Here is a 20,162-nt window from a genome sequence, read left to right on the forward strand (position 1 = left end):
GAGGGTAAAGTACAGTTAAGCCCTTGAGGAGATGGAATAAAATGAGATAAAAAGGGATTTGCTCTGGACAGGAAAATAGAACCCTCTTCTTCAGAAACTGGGGAAAATAGGAGGGAGGAGATATAAAGACAAACAAATTTATACATGTGGATGCAGTAAGTTGATGGAGTTAATCTTTGTTAACCTCCATTTTTAAATTGAAGTGACAGGCAAGGGGGGGTCATTTGAATATTAGGTTGAGATTTATTGACCCACTGATACCACTGGGTTTTTTTATCCCCACCTTCTAACTTTTAAGGTTCAGAAATACTACATTCTGTTTGTCAAAAGCAGGTGGAAGGTATTTACATTAAAAAATGAAAACATAAGTCCATAATAAGAAATGACAGGAATATTCATAGCAGTTTTATTTATAATGACCATAAACTAGAAACAACCCAAAGGTCTATAAACAAACTGTAGTATATTCATACAATGAAAAGAACTCAGCAGTTAGAAGGAACACTGATACATGCAATAATATGAATGATTATCAAAACAGTATGTTGAGCAAAAGAAGCCAGACACAAGTAAGTGCATACTGTAAAATTTTGTTTTATAAAGTTCTGGGACAGGCAAAACTAAAACATCGTGATAGAAATGAGAATCCTAGTTTTCTCTGGGGAAGGGGTTATCTTGTCCAAAAGTGATCATGAGGGCATTTCAGTTACTATGATGATGAAAATGTTCTGTATCTTAATTGAAGTAGTACAGACATCTGTCAGGACTTAGCAAATTTTATACTTGAAATATATGCATTTTGGTGTATATAAATCGTACCTCAGTAAAGTAGGGCTGTAAGTTTTAGTTAACTTAAGCTTCTCTGTTTTACATTCATTTTAGCAACCTCATAGCAGTTGAGAAATTTGAGCCAGTAGTGGAAGATTGGAACAGTCACCGTAAAGAACAGGAGAGGAAGCTAACTATGAATGCCAGTTCCTAATGTCCCGTCTCCTTCCCTCTCACTCTATGTTAGGTACCCTGTGTACTCGCTTCTATAGTGGACTGTTCTTAGGTCTGTCCCAGCACTTAACCACATCTGTTTCCTTGCTTCAGCTGCCATTCAGTGAGTTCTTTGAGAATGAGCATCGTACTCTTTTTACCTTTTCTCTCCAGTGTGCCAGTGTCCCCATAATTACACAGCATGTATTCATGACTGTGGCGTGAATGGGTGGAAAATAAATTATTGAGTACCATTGAGAAAGGCTGAGGTAGGAGACTAAGTTCCTAATGGAGGTCTATGAGTTGTGCAGATTCTTCAGGATTTTCAGTCTTGGTATTGGAGTAAAGACACAGGGTCAGAAGGATCCAACTTTCTCCTCTTTATGCAGCTACCTTCCCTGACTAGGCAGTAAGTTCCTCTAGGTAGAAGTCATGCTTCTCTTGTGTTGTCTTCTTTCAGTGCCCAAGAGAGTGCTAAGTGAATTTGGCTTAATGACCAGGTGTGTGGATTCTTGTGCTGCTTTGATGGAGACAGGTGTGGGAGTAGGAGGGAGAACGCCTTCATGAATTAGAATTGGGTACTGTTTTTGTAGTAATTATGTTTTGATGCAAACTCAGAATCGCTTGTCAAAACAAAAACACTTTATGGGATTCTGTTATCCTCCTCACTAAAGTTCTTTTTTAGGAGTGAGGTTGACACTCAGGAAAGTGGACTCACTTGCTCAAAACACCAGAATATCAGGTTGTAGAGACACTTTATTTGGGGCGGGGGGGTAATTGCAAACAATGCTGAAGTGAGTATATTTGTGTGTGAATATCTTTATGTGTGTTTATATCTTTATGCACTTGTATAGCAATAGGGCACATTTTTTAAATAGCAGATTTTCTGAGCTATTAAGGTGATAGCTATAATTTAATAAATTTTACAAAATTATCCTGCAAAGGGACTGAACTCTAACTAGTGTATAAAAGTTCTGGTTCTCTATCCTTTCCTCAAAATGGTGTATTATGAAACATTTTTTTTCATTTTGCCAATGTATTGAGTATAAATTTTATGTATATATTGTTTTATTATTTAATATGGACTATTTCCATTTAATATTTAATGAATGTCTTATTCATATATCTGCCTGCTTTGCTGTTGGGTTACTGGTATCTAATAGTTATTTTCTCAAAGTTTTAAATTTATATTCATCCATTCATCAACCATTTATTGAATTCTTATCATATGCCCAAACCACTTGAGGCACTGAAGATACAGTCATGAACAAGGCAGATCACATGCTTGTCTTCATGGGGGATGAAAACAAATACCCATAAAATCTAGTGTTAATAAATATAAAATGTAACATCAAGATGATGAGTGCTGAGAAGAAGACATGGAAGAAATACTTCCTTTTCCAAATTCATTACAAAAACTTCACAATTGTTCTGTTTTTTTAAACTTTGTTTATATGCCTTTCCTTTTTTTTGTAGAGAATTTTTTAATTTTAAAACTTCATATCAGTCATTTATTAATTTTTTTTAGCTTCTTGCTTTTGTATCTTGTTTAGAAAGCTTTTATCCTTACTCATCTACCTTTAAAATTATCTAATTTTCTTCTTCTACTCTAAGCTAATTTGAACTTCCGTCTCTTGTTTTCACTTTGGAGCACTATTTTTAATTCCCTTGATTTTCTTCTTACACTTACTTCATGGAAATGTTCCTTCCAACTTGAGTGGAAGAGATACTAACACATTTTTGTTGTTGCTGTATGTCTATATTGTGTTAGGTCCTGTGCTGTTTACTTTCACATGTTAATTTCATTTTGAAAAAGTAAAGATTAGCCTGTGAAAACACATACATATTCAGAGAATTGTTCTTGTAATACTGTAGTATCTGGACAAGTGCTGTCCATTAGACTTTGTGCAATGATGTAAATGTTCTATATCTGCAGTTCCAATACAGTAGCCACTAACCAAATGAGGGTATTAAGCACTTGAATTGTGGCTAGTGTGACTGGGAGGAACTGAATTTTTTTTTTTAATTTTTATTGGAATATAGTTGATTTACAATGTTGTGTTAGTTTCAGGTATAGAGTAAAGTGAATCAGTTATACATATACACATATCCACTCTTTTTTTAGATTATTTTCCCATATAGGCCATTACAGAATATTGAGTAGATCTCCCTGTGCTATCAAATAGGTCCGTATTAGTTATCTATTTCATATATAGTAGTGTGTATATGGCAATCCCAATCTCCCACTTTATCCCTCCCCCATTTTTCCCCATGGTAATCATTTGTTTGCTACATCTGTGACTCTATTTCTGTTTTGTAAATAAGCTCATTTGTACCAATTTTTTTTTAGATTCCATATATAAGGGATAACATATGATATTTGTCTTTCTCTGACTTACTTTCCTCAGTATTACAATCTCTAGGTCTATCCAAGTTGCTGCAAATGGCATTATTTCGTTCTTTTTTATGGTTGAGTATAATATTCCACTGTATATATGTACCACATCTTCTTTATCCACTCCTTTGTTGATGCACATTTAGCTTGCTTACATGTTTTGGCTATTGCAAATACTGCTGCAATGAATATTGGGGTGCATGTACCTTTTTGAACTATGGTTTTGTCCAAATATATGCCCAGGAGTGGGATTGCTGGATTATATGGTAGTTCTATTTTTAGTTTTTTAAGGAACCTCCATACTGTTCTCCATAGGGGTTCTCCCAATTTACATTCCCACCAACAGTGTAAGAGGGTTCCCTTTTCTCCACACCCTCTCCAGGATTTATTGTTTGTCAACTTTTTGATGATGGCCATTCTGACTGATATGACGTGATACCTCACTGTAGTTTTCATTTGCGTTTCTCTAATAATTAGCAATGTGGAGCATCTTTCAAGTGCTTTTTTTTTTAACATCTTTATTGGAGTATAATTGCTTTACAATGGTGTGTTAGTTTCTGCTTTATAACAAAGTGAATCAGTTATACCTATACATATGGTCCCATATCTTTTCCCTCTTGCATCTCCCTCCCTCCCACCCTCCCTATCCCACCCCTCTAGGTGGTCACAAAGCACAGAGCTTATCTCTCTGTGCTATGCGGCTGCTTCCCACTAGCTATCTATTTTACGTTTGGGAGTGTATATGTGTCCATGCCACTCTCTCACCCTGTCACATCTCACTCCTCCCCCTCCCCATATCCTCAAGTCCATTCTCTAGTAGGTCTGTGTCTTTATTCCCATCTTGCCACTAGGTTCTTCATGACCTGTTTTTTCCCCCTTAGATTCCATATATATGTGTTAGCATACGGTATTTGTTTTTCTCTTTCTGACTTACTTCACTCTGTATGACAGACTCTAACTCCATCCACCTCACTACAAATAACTCAATTTCGTTTCTTTTTATGGCTGAGTAATATTCCATTGTATATATGTGCCACATCTTCTTTATCCATTCATCCAATGATGGACACTTAGGTTGCTTCCATGTCCTGACTATTGTAAATAGAGCTGCAATGAACATTTTGGTACATGACCCTTTTTGACTTACGGTTTTCTCAAGCTATATGCCCAGTAGTGGGATTGCTGGGTCATATGGTAGTTCTATTTTTAGATTTTTAAGGAACCTCCATACTGTTCTCCATAGTGGCTGTATCAATTTAAATTCCGACCAACAGTGCAAGAGTGTTCCCTTTTATCCACACCCTCTCCAGCATTTATTGTTTGTAGATTTTTTGATGATGGCCGTTCTGACCGGTGTGAGATGATATCTCATTGTGGTTTTGATTTGCATTTCTCTCATGATTAATGATCTTGAGCATTCTTTCATGTGTTTGTTGGCAATCTGTATATCTTCTTTGAAGAAATGTCTATTTAGGTCTTCTGCCCATTTTTGGAAAGGGTTGTTTGTTTTTTTGTTATTGAGCTGCATGAGCTGCTTGTAAATCTTGGAGATTAATCCTTTGTCAATTGCTTCATTTGCAAATATTTTCTCCCATTCTGAGGGTTGTCTTTTGGTCTTGTTTATGGTTTCCTTTGCTGTGTAAAAGCTTTTAAGTTTCATTAGGTCCCATTTGTTTATTTTTGTTTTTATTTCCATTTCTCTAGGAGCTGGGTCAAAAAGGATCTTGCTGTGATTTATGTCATAGAGTGTTCTGCCTATGTTTTCCTCTAAGAGTTTGATAGTGTCTGGCCTTACATTTAAGTCTTTAATCCATTTTGAGTTTATTTTTGTGTATGGTGTTAGGGAGTGTTCTAACTTCATACTTTTACATGTACCTGTCCACTTTTCCCAGCACCACTTATTGAAGAGGCTGTCTTTTCTCCACTGTATATGCATGCCTCCTTTATCAAAGATAAGGTGACCATATGCTCGTGGGTTTATCTCTGGGCTTTCTATCCTGTTCTATTGATCTGTGTTTCTGTTTTTGTGCCAGTACCATACTGTCTTGATTATTGTAGCTTTGTAGTATAGTCTGAAGTCAGGGAACCTGATTCCTCCAGCTCCATTTTTCATTCTCAAGATTGCTTTGGCTATTCGAGGTCTGTTGTGTTTCCATACAAATTGTGAAATTTTTTGTTCTAGTTCTGTGAAAAATGCCAGTGGTAGTTTGATAGGGATTGCATTGAATCTGTAGATTGCTTTGTGTAGTAGAGTCATTTTCACAGTGTTGATTCTTCCAATCCAAGAACATGGTATATCTCTCCATCTATTTGTATCATCTTTAATTTCTTTCATCAGTGTCTTATAATTTTCTGCATACAGGTCTTTTGTCTCCTTAGGTAGGTTTATTCCTAGATATTTTATTCTTTCTTTTGCAATGGTAAACGGGAGTGTTTTCTTATTTTCACGTTCAGATTTTTCATCATTAGTGTATAGGAATGCAAGAGATTTCTGTGCATTAATTTTGTATCTTGCTACCTTACCAAATTCATTGATTAGCTCTAGTAGTTTTCTGGTAGCATCTTTAGGATTCTCTATGTATAGTATCATGTCATCTACAAACAGTGACAGATTTACTTCTTTTCTGATTTGGATTCCTTTTATTTCTTTTTCTTCTCTGATCGCTGTGGCTAAAACTTCCAAAACTATGTTGAATAATAGTGGTGAGAGTGGGCAACCTTGTCTTGTTCCTGATCTTAGTGGAAATGGTTTCAGTTTTTCACCATTGAGGGCAATGTTGGCTGTGGGTTTGTCATATATGGCCTTTATTATGTTGAGGAAAGTTCCCTCTATGCCTACTTTCTGCAGGGCTTTTATCATAAATGGGTGTTGAATTTTGTCGAAAGCTTTCTCTGCATCTATTGAGATGATCATATGGTTTTTCTCCTTCAGTTTGTTAATATGGTATATCACGTTGATTGATTTGCATATACTGAAGAATCCTTGCATTCCTGGAATAAACCCCACTTGATCATTTTGTATGATCCTTTTAATGTGCTGTTGGATTCTCTTTGCTAGTATTTTGTTGAGGATTTTTGCATCTATGTTCATCAGTGATATTGGCCTGTAGTTTTCTTTCTTTGTGACATCTTTGTCTGGTTTTGATATCAGGGTGATGGTGGCCTCATAGAATGAGGTGGGGAGTGTTCCTCCCTCTGCAATATTTTAGAAGAGTTTGAGAAAGATAGGTGTTAGCTCTTCTCTAAATGTTTGAAAGAATTCGCCTGTGAAGCCGTCTGGTCCTGGGCTTTTGTTTGTTGGAAGATTTTTAATCACAGTTTCAATTTCAGTGTTTGTGATTGGTCTGTTCATATTTTCTATTTCTTCCTGGTTCAGTCTCGGCAGATTGTGCATTTCTAAGAATTTGTCCATTTCTTCCAAGTTGTCCATTTTATTGGCATAGAGTTGCTTGTAGTAATCTCTCATAATCCTTTGTATTACTGCAGTGTCAGTTGTTATTTCTTCTTTTTCATGTCTAATTCTATTGATTTGAGTCTTCTCGCTTTTTTTCTTGATGATTCTGGCTAATGTTTTATCAATTTTGTTTATCTTCTCAAAGAACCAGCTTTTAGCTTTATTGATCTTTGCTATTGTTTCCTTCATTTCTTTTTCTTTTATTTCTGATCTGATCTTTATGATTTCTTTCCTTCTGCTAACTTTGGGGTTTTTTTGTTCTTCTCTCGCTAATTGCTTTAGGTGCAAGGTTAGGTTGTTTATTTGAGATGTTTCCTGTTTCTTGAGGTAGGCTTGTATTGCTATAAACTTCCCTCTTAGAACTGCTTTTGCTGCATCCCACAGGTTTTGGGTCATCTTGTCTCCACTGTAATTTGTTTCTAGGTATTTTTTGATTTCCCGTTTGATTTCTTCAGTGATCACTTCGCTATTAAGTAGTGTATTGTTTAGCCTCCATGTGTTTGTATTTTTTACAGATCTTTTCCTGTAATTGATATCTAGTCTCATAGCGTTGTGGTCGGAAAAGATACTTGATACGATTTCAATTTTCTTAAATTTACCAAGGCTTGATTTGTGACCCAGGATATGATCTATCCTGGAGAATATTCCATGAGCACTTGAGAAAAATGTGTATTCTGTTGTTTTTGGGTGGAATGTCCTATAAATATCAATTAAGTCCATCTTGTTTAATGTATCATTTAAAGCTTGTGTTTCCTTATTTATTTTCATTTTGGATGATCTGTCCATTGGTGAAAGTGGGGTGTTGAAGTCCCCTACTATGATTGTGTTACTGTCAATTTCCCCTTTTATGGCTGTTAGTATTTGCCTTATCTATTGAGGTGCTCCTATGTTGGGTGCATAAATATTTACAATTGTTATATCTTCTTCTTGGATTGATCCCTTGATCATTATATAGTGTCCTTCTTTGTCTCTTATAATAGTCTTTATTTTAAAGTCTATTTTGTCTGATATGAGAATTGCTACTCCAGCTTTCTTTTGATTTCCATTTGCGTGGAATATCTTTTTCCATCCCTTCACTTTCAGTCTGTGTGTGTCCCTAGGTCTGAAGTGGGTCTCTTGTAGACAGCATACATACGGGTCTTGTTTTTGTATCCATTCAGCCAGTCTGTGTCTTTTGGTGGGAGCACTTAATCCATTTACATTTAAGGTAATTATTGATATGTATGTTCCTATTCCCATTTTCTTAAATGTTTTGGGTTTGTTATTGAAGGTGTTTTCCTTCTCTTGTGTTTCTTGCCTAGAGAAGTTCCTTTCGCATTTGTTGTAAAGCTGGTTTGGTGGTGCTGAACTCTCTCAGCTTTTGCTTGTCTGTAAAGGTTTTAATTTCTCCATCAAATCTGAATGACATCTTTGTTGGGTAGAGTAATCTTGGTTGTAGGTTTTTCTCCTTCATCACTTTAAATATGTCCTGCCCCTCCCTTCTGGCTTGCAGAGTTTCTGCTGAAAGATCAGCTGTTAACCTTATGGGGATTCCCTTTTGTGTTATTTGTTATTTTTCCGTTGCTGCTTTTAATATGTTTTCTTTATATTTAATTTTTGATAGTTTGATTAATATGTGTCTTGGTGTGTTTCTTCTTGGATTTATCCTGTATGGGACTCTCTGTGCTTCCAGGACTTGATTAACTATTTCCTTTCCCATATTAGGGAAGTTTTCAACTATAATCTCTTCAAATATTTTCTCAGTCCCTTTCTTTTTCTCTTCTTCTTCTGGGACCCCTATAATTCGAATGTTGGTGCATTAATGTTGTCCCAGAGGTCTCTGAGACTGTCCTCAGTTCTTTTCATTCTTTTTTCTTTATTCTGCTGTGCAGTAGTTATTTCCACTACTTTATCTTCCAGGTCGCTTATCTGTTCTTCTTCCTCAGTTATTCTGCTATTGATCCCTTCTAGAGTATTTTTAATTTCATTTATTGTGTTGTACACAACATTTTGCTTGGTTCCTCTTTAGTTCTTCTACGTCCTTGTTAAATGTTTCTTGCATTTTGTGTATTCTATTTCCAAGATTTTGGATCATCTTTACTATCATTATTCTGAATTCTTTTTCAGGTAGACTGCCTATTTCCTCTTCATTTGGTAGGTCTGGTGTGTTTCTACCTTGCTCCTTCATCTGCTGTGTGTTTTTCTGTCTTCTTATTTTCCTTATCGTACTGTGTTTGGGGTCGCCTTTTCGCAGGCTGCAGGTTCATAGTTCCCGTTGTTTTTGGTATCTATCCCCAGTGGCTAAGGTTGGTTCAGTGGGTTGTGTAGGCTTCCTGGTTGAGGAGACTAGTGCCTGTGTTCTGGTGGATGAGGCTGGATCTTGTCTTTCTGGTGGGCAGGTCCACGTCTGGTGGTGTGTTTTGGGGTGTCTGTGGCCTTATTATGATTTTAGGCAGCCTCTCTGCTAATGGATGGGGCTGTGTTCCTGTCTTGCTAGTTGTTTGGCATAGGGTTCCAGCACTGTAGCTTGCTGGTTATTGAGTGAAGCTGGGTCTTGGTGTTGAGATGGAGATCTCTGGGAGATTTTTGCCATTTGGTATTACGTGGAGCTGGGAGGTCTCTTGTGGACCAGTGTCCTGAAGTTGGCTCTCCCACCTCAGATGCACAACCCTGACGCCTGGCTGGAGCACCAAGAGCCTTTCATACACATGGCTCAAAATAAAACAGAGAAAAAATCGAAAGAAAGAAAGAGGATAAAATAAAATAAAATAAAGATAAAATAAAGTTATTAAAATAAAAAAATTATTAAGAAAAAAAATTTTATTAAGTAAAAAAAAAAAAAAAAACGGACAGACAGAACCCTAGGACAAATGGTGAAAGCAAAGCTATACAGACAAAATCTCACACAGAAGCATACACATACACACTCACAAAAAGAGGAAAAGGGGAAAAAATAATATACCTTGCTCCCAAAGTCCACCTCCTCAATTTGGGATGATTCATTGCCTATTCAGGTATTCCACAGATTCAGGGTACATCAAGTTGATTGTGGAGCTTTAATCTGCTTCTTCTGAGGCTGCTGGGAGAAATTTCCCTTTCTCTTCTTTGTTCGTACAGCTCCTGGGGTTCAGCTTTGAATTTGGACCCGCCTCTGCATGTAGGTCGCCTGAGGGCATCTGTTCTTCGCTCAGACAGGACAGGGTTAAAGGAGCAGCTGCTTCGGGGGCTCTGGCTCACTCAGGCCAGGGGGAGGGAAGGGTACGGATGCGGGGCGAGCCTGCGACGGCAGAGGCCCGTGTGACGTTGCACCAGCCCGAGGCGCGCCGTGTGTTCTCCCAGGGAAGTTGTCCCTGGATCACGGGACCCTGGCAGTGGAGGACTGCACAGGCTCCCGGGAGGGGCGGTGTGGAGAGTGACCTGTGCTCACACACAGGCTTCTTGGTGACTGCAGGAGCAGCCTTAGCGTCTCATGCCCGTCTCTGGGGTCCGCGCTGATAGCCGCAGCTCGCGCCCGTCTCTGGAGCTTGTTTAGGCGACGCTCTGAATCCCCTCTCCTCGCGCACCTGGAAACAAAGAGCCAAGAAAAAGTCTCTTGCCTGTTTGGCAGCTCCAGACCTTTTCCCGGACTCCCTCCTGGTTAGCCGTGGTGCACTAGCCCCCTTCAGGCTGTGTTCACGCAGCCAACCCCAGTCCTCTCCCTGGGATCCGACCAAAGCCCGAGCCTCAGCTCCCAGCCCCCGCCTGCCCCGGCGGGTGAGCAGACAAGCCTCTCGGGCTGGCGAGTGCTGGTCTGCACTGATCCTCTGTGTGGGAGTCTCTCCGCTTTGCCCTCCACACCCCTGTTTCTGCACTCTCCTCCGTGGCTCTGAAGCTTCCCCCCTCCACCCCCCGCAGTCTGCGCCCTCAAAGGGGCTTCCTAGTGTGTGGAAACCTTTCCTCCTTCATAGCTCCCTCCCACTGGTGCAGGTCCCGTCCCTATTCTTTTGTCTCTGTTATTTCTTTTTTCTTTTGCCCTACCCAGGTACGTGGGGAGTTTCTTGCCTTTTGGGAGGTCTGACGTCTTTTGCCAGCGTTCAGTGGGTGTTCTATAGGACCAGTTCCACGTGTAGATGTATTTCTGATGTATCTGTGGGGAGGAAGGTGATCTCTGCGTCTTACTCTTCCGCCATCTTCTCCTCCACTCCACATCTGTGTTCTTATGAATGGTTTCCCCTCCTTCCTTCCCTCAGAGCTTCCTTTAGGATCTAGGTGAATCCATCCTCTCAAATGCATTTAAATCAACGGTAGTTGTAAAGGAACAGTTATAAAAGAATACAAGTGACATTCAATACTTGAAGTTAATATTTTTAAAATGCATGCATATTGAAATCGATGTTGGGTGTAACTGTTCTCATAAGTTTTAGGACATTATTGTCAAGCTTGATGATCAAGTTTATTTTGAAATTAATTTTGAACTATTCTGCTTTAAGCAACTAGAATTATTTGGCCATTGTTAATATCACTCATTTGCCAGGTCTCAGGTGGGTAAGCTACAGCTGTATCCAGTCTCCAAGAGAGGTAGAAATGGAATCTCGTTTCACACAAAATTTCATTCATGCAGCCCTGATACAGCTTACTAAGTATATGTAACTATTTACATTACATATTTTTTGCAGTTTTATGTAGAAATGAATTATGTTGAAAGCCAAATTAAACAGAAATAAACATCTCAGGTAAATCAGCTCCTCTTTCTGAATCTCCCATTTCTGCTCATATTTTCACCATTCCGTTCATTCCTAATGCTCCTGGACTGTAAACTTTGAGTCCTCTTAATGTTCCCACTGGCCAACCCCAGACCTAGTCACAAGGTCCTAGAACAAGTCTAATTTTGTTCTAATTCACTTGTACACTGAACTAGCTCAGGGCCTTATCCTTTCAATCTTGGATCACAACCCAGTAGAAATGTTGGCTGCCCTGCTTTCCTTTTGACCAGCCTACGGCTCTCCACACACATTGCCAAAGGTGATGGTCAAGGGAAGTTCTGTTGTGTAAATGAATCTTGAGTGTCTTGAAAATAGCGGAAAGACCTTTCAGTCAAAGAAAATAGTATTATAAAGACACAGTACTATAACAACACAAATTTGTTGCCAAAAACTGACAACCAATTTGGGTTGGCTTGAGAGTAGATACAGGGACTGGATGCGGAAAACCAGAAATGAGACAGGTATCATCTTATAAAATATTGGTTATGCCATGCTAAGAATTGTGCTTGAAACATAGTGGGCCCCCAATAAACATTCATTAAATGAATAAATCAATGAATCACTTTATCCACTACTAGTATATTAAATCTTTATGTTTAAACATTTCATATTTAATAATTGACAAGTTTGCACCTTGACTCACTGAAGAAAAACAATGTATTCACGCTCTGTTTTCAATACTTCATATGTGGCTGATCTTTAATCGTTATTATAACAATTAGAAACATTCCTACTCTTATGAGTGCTAAATGTTGAGTTCTTAAGGTTAACATATATAAATAGATGTTCATATATATATATATGTGTTTTTCTTTTTCTCTTTTTTCAGGGTCAGACATTGTTCAATGGTTAATAAAGAACTTAACCATAGAAGATCCAGGTAAAAAAATAATTTTCCCATCGATAAAAGTATTTTCTTTGTGGTTTTAAGAAATATGTTTTCTCAGGGCTAACATGACAAACAAGCAAACCTGAAAAATTATAATTACATTTAAATATGTTTTTCCCATTTATACAGATTTTATGGTAGTCAATGTATATTTAACTAAATTTTATTTAGTTTACTTTTAAATTTTTTCAATATATAATATCCTATTTTATAACATTTGATTCAGGTGATTAGCGACTGTTAGAATGGATGAGCTGTACACATGTCCATAAATAATTATACATATAATTTATAGCAAGTGATTATGAAATAATGAAATTTCTCTTCTGAAAACACATAGAACTAAATCTCATTAATTTATAATTTTGCCTTAACTCCATTTTTGCTTGAGGTTTGAAAACAGTGTTATTTGTAATTCCAATTTTTTATCATGCCTACATTATGTTTTTAATACCCTTATTGCAGCCATGGACTCATTTATTGTGGTGGACATTTTGTGTATTCTGCAACGCAAACCAATGTCCACAATTTGAGAACAGTTTCTACCAGCGCACTTCTTCATTGCCTAGAGCATACTCTGAATTGTGAGGAATTTAATGACTTTAAAAAAATATCATGTAAGAGCCTTCATGTGTGGCAAATATTTCACATCACTGAAATAAAAATGAGATTATTTTGTTTAGAGAAGATGCTGAAAAAAACAAAAGAAAAATAACATAAAAATTGGGATTACAGTGACAATGACATAATAGAGAAAGATGGCAATACACTAACTACACAGACACTATCCCTTCAATTAAAAAAAAATTGATATGGCTTTTACTGCTGCTTCTGGTGATTACCACCTTAGAATGGTTTAGAAATAATAGTACATGGAGATGCAAAGTTTTTATTTTTACTCATTTTGAGCTAACTTTATAAGGCCGTGCCACCAGAAAATATACTTCTAATTCTGTACAAAATGTCTGTGTGCATCCCCTGATCACTTGGTATATGATCTTTTAAAATACTTATTCTATCAAGTTAAACAGGAATAAAACAAATAAGTAAAGATGAAGCAGCTACTGCCAGCATCAAATTATTACTAAATAATGAAAAAAGGAGATAATTATTGGGAAAGGAAGCCACGGTCTTGACAGTTTTACCTCTCAGCCTCAGCTCAGTGCCATTCCTGACTTTGTAAACTGTAGCACCAGACAAAAGACTCCAGTGCTAAGAAAACACTGGCACAATCACAGAAAACCAGGGAACTACTGATTTGCAAAGAATATCATTTCTAAAATGGTCAAATAGATACAAAAGAGTAGTTCTTCTGCAAATTAAGACTGAAAGTGTACTTCAGTAATAGTCTGAGAAGCAGGGAAAATATACAGGTATAATATGCTAGTAAGAAACATTCATTGTTTATAATTTATACAAGAAATATCATTTTAGCTATAATATATATGAAAAACTGATTTTATTTGCTTGTTCAACAGTTTAAGGAGGTTGTAAAGCTTCATTAGAAGGTATATAAAAAGATAAATTCAATTATATCTGGGAAAGAACATTCATGTTTTTTAGTCATATTTATGACAGGCTGAAAAATTAGTTTTTGGTTGGTTGGTATGGAGTGAAAAATTCTGTGCTGTATTTAAAGAAGCACTGATGATTGTTCTGAAGATATAACAGATTTTCCACACAGAAAATGAATCAATCTGGGAGATGATTCTAGTCAAATATGATCAAGAATGTAGCTGACATCTACTTTGGTGGTTGCATGATTAATTTAATCATACCATTTTAGAACTGCTCATGAAGAGATAAGTAGTTATTATAAAGCTAGGTCTAATTTTAACTTCATAAATTATCTGAAGATATTTAAAAATAAAAGAGAAACCCATGCCAGGCTTCTATGTTGTGCTTATTTGATGGTCAAGTGGTTGTTTGAAGAACTCTAGGGATCATTTGAAGTTCTAGATCAATAATTTGTTGAAAGAGAATTTTGTGGCAAGTTGGAAGAAAAGACTAATGCTTTGGTATGGGAGCAGGTTCTTGTGATCCATTTAGAGATGGGGAGAGGGTTACATGATCTTCAGGGACTTCTGAGGGAAGGGGGTTGCATAATCCAACACCAGTATATATTTACATATACATACCAAATTTTCCTTTTATATTCATTCAACGATGGACAGTTAGGCTGCTTCCATATCCTGGCTATTGTAAATGATGCTGCAATGAACATTGGGGTGCAAATATCTTTTTGAGTTAGTGTTTTTGTTTCCTTTTGATAAATTCCCACAAGGGGAATTGCTGAATCATATGGTAGTTCTATTTTTAATTTTTTGAGGAACTTCCATAATGTTTTTCATAGTGTCTGCATCAGTTAACACCAACAGTGCACAATGGTTTCCTTTTCTCCACAACCTTGCCAACATTTGTTATTTATTATCTTTTTGCTAATAGCCATTCTGACAGATGTGAGGTGATATCTCATTGTGTTTTTGATATACATTTCCATGATGATTGGTGATGTTGAGCATCTTTTTCAAGTACCTGTTGTGGACATCTGTATGTCTTCTTGGAAAAATGACTACTCAGATCATCTGCCCATTTTTAATCAGATTTTTTGTTATTGAATTCTTTATATATTTTGAATATTAACACTTACCAGATATATGATTTGCAAATGTCTTCTCCCATTCAATAGGTTGCCTTTTCATTTTGATGATGGTTTCCTTCACTGTGCAAAAGATTTTTAGTTTGATCTAGTCCCATTTGTTTATTTTTGCTTTTGTGTCCCTTGCCTTTGGGGTCAGATCCACCAAAACTTCACTGAGATCTATGTCAGTGAGTTTACCACCTATGTTTTCTTCTAGGAATTTTATGATTTCTGGTCTTACACTCAAGTCTTTAATCCATTTTGAATTAGTTTTTATGTATGCTATAAGATAGTGATCTAGTTTTGCTCTTTCACATGTGGCTGTCTAGTTTCTCCAACACCATTTATGACATTTCATGACACCAAGATAATGTCATTTCTTTCTTTTATGTTTTTGGCTCCTTGGTAGTAAATTAATTGACCATATATTTGTGGGTTTATTTATGGACTGTCAATTCTGTTCCATTTATCTGTGTGTCTGTTTTTGTGTCAATACCGTACTGTTTTGATTAATATAACTTTGTAGTATAGTTTGAAATCAGGACGCTCGATACCTCAGGTTTTGTTCATTGTTCTCAAGCTTGTTTTTGCTATTTGGGATCCTTTGTGGTTCCATACAAATTTTAGAATTATTTGTTCTAGTTCTACAAAATATGTCTTTGGAATTTTGATAGGGATTTCATTGAATCTGTAGATTGCTTTGGCTATTAGGGGCATTTTAACAATATTAATTCTTCCAATTCATGAGCATGGAATATCTTTCCATTTATTTGTGTCTTCAGTTTCTTTCCTCAGTGTTTTATAGTTCTCAGTGTACAGGTATTTCACTTCCTTGGTTAAATTTATTCCTACGTATTTTAATCTTTTTGATACAATTGAAAATGGGATTCTTTTCTTCATTTATCTTTCTGATAGTTTGTTAGTAGTGTATAGAAACACAACATATTTCTGTATATTAATTCTTTATCCTGAAACTTTACAGAATTCATTTATTAGTTCTAATCGTTTTTTGGTGTAGTCTTAGGATTTTCTATATATAGTATCATGTAAACTGAAAACAGTGACAGTTTTACTTCTTCCTATCCAATTTGGATGCCTTTTATTTATTTTTCTTGCCTAACTGCTGTGGCTAAGACTTCAGTACAATGTTGAATAAAAGTGGCAAGAGTAGACATCCTTGTCTTGTTCCTGATCTTAGAGGAAAAGTTTTCAGCTTTTCTCTGTTCAGTATGATGTTAATTATGGGTTTGTCATATATGACCTTTATTATGTTGGGGTACATTCCCTCAGTACCCCCTTACTTGAGCATTTTTGCATAAATTGATGTTGAATTTTGTCAAATGCTTTTCTGCAACTATCAGGTTGATCATATGATTTTCTATGTTCACCAAGGATTTTGGATTGTAACTTTCTTTCTTGTGATGACCTTGTCTGATTTTGGTATCAGGGTAATGCCAGCTTTATGAAATGTGTTTGGAAGGTTTCCTTTCTCTTCAGTTTTTTGGAAGAATTTAAGAAGGATCGATATTAAATTTTTGAATGTTTTGTAGAATTCACCAGTAAAATCTACTGGTTGTGGGCTTTGGTTTGTTGGGAGATTTTTAAATTACTGTTTTAATTTCCCTACTAGTAATCAGTCTATTAAGATTTTCTATTTCTTCATGATTCAGTCTTAGAAGATTGTATATTTCTAAAAATTTATCCATTTCTTCTAGACTGTCCAATTTGTTCACATATACTTGTTTGTAGCAGTCCTTATGATTCTTTATTTTTCTGTGGTATCAGTTTTAAATTCTCCTTTTTAATCTCTGATTTTATTTGTTTGAGTCCTCTCTCTTTTTTTCTTGGTTAGTCTAGCTACTTTGTCGATTTTATCTTTTAAAAAAACCAGCTCCTTCTTTCATTGGTGTTTTCTATGTTTTTTTTATCTCTACTTCATTTATTTCCACTCTGATCTTTATTATTTCATGTATTCTACTAATTTTATCTTTGTTCTTTTTATAGTTCCTTTAGGTGTAAAGTCAGATTGTTTATTTGAGTTATTATTGTTATGAGGTAGGAGTGTATTGCTATGAAATTCTCTCTTTGAACTGATTTTCTGCATCCCATAGACTTCGCTATGTCATATTTATGTTCTCATTTCTCTTCAGGTATTTTTTTTTTTTCTTCTTTTGATTTCTTTGATTATCCATTGATACTTTGGTATCAATTTTATTTAATTAGATTTAATTATAGATTTTATTTAATCTCCATTTTTTATGTTTTTTCTCTTTATTTCCTTGTGATTGTTTTCTAGTTTCATACAATTATGGTAAAAGAAAATACTTGACATAATTTCAATCTTCTTGAATTACTTGAGACTTGCTTTGCAATCTAACATGTGATCTATCCTGGATATTGTTCCATATGCACTTGAGAAGAATATGTATTCTGCTGCTTTGAGATGAAACATATGTATCACACTGTTTCCTTATTTTGTCTAGATGATCTATGCATTGATTTAAGTAGGGTGTTAAAGTCCCCTACTATTGTTGTATTGCTTTCAATTTTTCAACTTAAGTCCATTAATATTTGCCTTATATATCTTGGTGCTCCTCTGTTGGGTTCATATATGTTTATAAACGTTATATCTTCTTGCTGAATTGACCTCTTTATCATTATGTAATGTTCTTCTTTGTCATTTATTATAGTTTTCGTTTAAAGCCTATTTTGTCTGATATGAGTATAACTACTCTTGCTTTCTTTTCATTTCCATATGCATGGAATATCTTTTTCCATCCCTTTACTGTAAGTCCATGTGTGTCCTTTCTTCTGAAGTGAGTCTCTTATAGGCAACATATAGAGGGGTCTTGCATTTTAATCCATTCAGCTAGTCTGTGTCTTTTGATTATTGAATTTAGTCCATTTACATGTAAAGTAAGTAGTGATAATCATATATTTTGCCATTTTGTTTATTGTTTACTGGCTGTTCTTATAGTTACTCTCAGTTCTTCTCTTTTCCTCTTTATCTCTTCCCTTGTGTTTTGTTGATTTTCTTTAGTATTATGTTGAGATTCTTTTTCTCATTTTCTTTTGTGTATTTACTACAAGTTTTTTTCTTATGGTTATTATGAGGTTCACATATGACAGCCTGTTTAAATGGTAGACTTAAGTTGGTAGCAACTTAAATGTGAACACATTCCAAACCTTTATCTTTTTACTCCTCCACTCCCCTACACTGGGCAAACGTTTTACTCATGATAACACATTTTACATTATTTATTTTATACATCCTTTAATCAATTTTTATAATTTTAGTTATTTTTACTTGTATTTTAACCACTATGCTTGCTTTATAAATGCTTGATCCACTTCCTGTAGTATATATTTATCTTTACTGGTGAAATTTTTACTTTCATATGTTTCTTATTATTAATTAGTGCCTTTTCTTTTCACCTTAAATAAGTCTTTATAATATTTCTTGTAGGGATGGTTTAGTGGTGATGAACTCCTTTTGCTTTTGTCTATCTGGGAAAATCTTGACCTCTTTTTCAATTCTGCATGATATTCTTGGTTGGAAGTATTTTCCCTTAAGCACTCTGAATATGTCATCCACCCCCTTCTGGCCTGTAGTTTCTGCTGAAAAATCTGTGATAGCCTTATGTGCTTTCTTTTCATATGTAACAAGTTGTTATTCTCTTGCTGCTTTTAGGATACTCTTTTTATCCTTAAACTTTACAATTTTAATTATAATGTGTCTTGATGTGTGTCTCTTTGAGTTCATCTTATTTGGAACTCTCTGGGCTTCCTGGACCTGGATGTCTATTTCTTTTCCCAGATTGGAGAAGTTTTCAGCTACTGTTTCTTCAAATAATTTTTCTGGCTCTTTCTCTCTTCTCATTCTAGGACCTCTATAATGCATATATTTCATTTGATGTTGTTCCAAAGTTCTATTAAGATTTCTTCACTTTTTAAAATTCTTTTTCCATTTTTCTACTCTTGTCTGTGTTAGTTCCATTGTTTTGTCTTTCAGCTCACCAAATCGTCCTTCTACATCATGCAGTCTGCTGTTGAACCCATCTAGTGTATTTTTAGTTATGTCATAACTTCTATTTGGTACTTTTTAATATTTTCTGTCTCTTTGTTGAACTTCTCACTGTGTTTATTCATTCTGCTCCCAGGTGTAGTGAGCATCATTATGACCATTATTTTCAGATCTTTATCAGGTAGATTGCTTATCTCCATTTCATTTAATTCTTTTTCTGAAGTTTTATCTTGCTCTTTCAATTGGGACATACTCCTCTATCTCCTTATTTTGCCTAGTTCTCTTTGTTTGTTTCTATGTAATAGGTATATCAGCTACCTCTCCCAGTCTTGAAGGAGTGGCCTTATTTGGGTGATGTCTCCTGGGACTCAGAAGCACAATTCTGCCTGGCCAATAGATCCAGGAGTTCAAGGGGTCTCCCCTATGTGTGCTGCATGCACCCTACTGTTGTGGTGGAATCCTGGCTGCTGTGTGGCACTGGTGGATGAGTCTGGATCCCAGGTTAGCTGCTGGGAGCAGCTGCCAAAGGGCACTGGTAGATGGGGCTATTGCTAATCCACCAGGGCTCTTAGTGAGGCATGCCCACTGGTGCTAACAGATGGACAATTCCAAAATGGCACCCTCTAGTGCCAGTATTAGCAAGGTAACCTGCAATCACATAAATGGCTCAAATCAGTGATTCATTTCCAGGGGGGTATTCCATGTGGTTTCTGTCTCTCTGGCAGATGCTTCAAGGTTAGTAAGTGGGTATCCTATACCTATGATCCATGTACTTTTTTTTAAATTGAAGTATAGTTGATTTACAGTGTTGAGTTAGTTCCAGGTATACAGCAAAGTGATTCAGTTATATATATATACACACACATATATTCTTCTGCAGATTCATTTTCATTATAGATTATTCTATAGATTATCTTATAGATTATTATTATTATTATAGTATTATTACTATATCTATTGATATAGATATCAAATATAGTTCCCTGTGCTATACAGTAGGTCCTTGTTGTTTATCAATTTTATATATAGTAGTGTGCATCTGTTAATCCCAAACACC

The 20,162-nt window shown here is 36.0% G+C and overlaps 1 protein-coding gene across 7 annotated transcripts in view; it reads left to right on the plus strand.

Moving 5' to 3' along the window:
- RGS7 (regulator of G protein signaling 7) overlaps positions 1 to 20,162 on the plus strand; it is a 600,338-nt gene that overhangs the window by 394,135 nt on the left and 186,041 nt on the right. For 5 of the 7 annotated variants that reach the window (XM_082340986.1, XM_082340980.1, XM_082340983.1 and 2 more), the window contains exon 4: positions 12,381 to 12,431. The exons of the other annotated variants lie outside the window; for them this stretch is intronic. In XM_082340986.1, the coding sequence (XP_082197112.1) occupies positions 12,381 to 12,431 (51 nt within the window). The remainder of the gene's footprint in view (positions 1 to 12,380; positions 12,432 to 20,162) is intronic. 7 annotated transcript variants of the gene reach the window in all.

Source organism: Balaenoptera borealis (assembly GCF_965194805.1).
Source record: "Balaenoptera borealis genome assembly, chromosome: 1".
NCBI classification, from domain to species: Eukaryota; Metazoa; Chordata; class Mammalia; order Artiodactyla; family Balaenopteridae; genus Balaenoptera; species Balaenoptera borealis.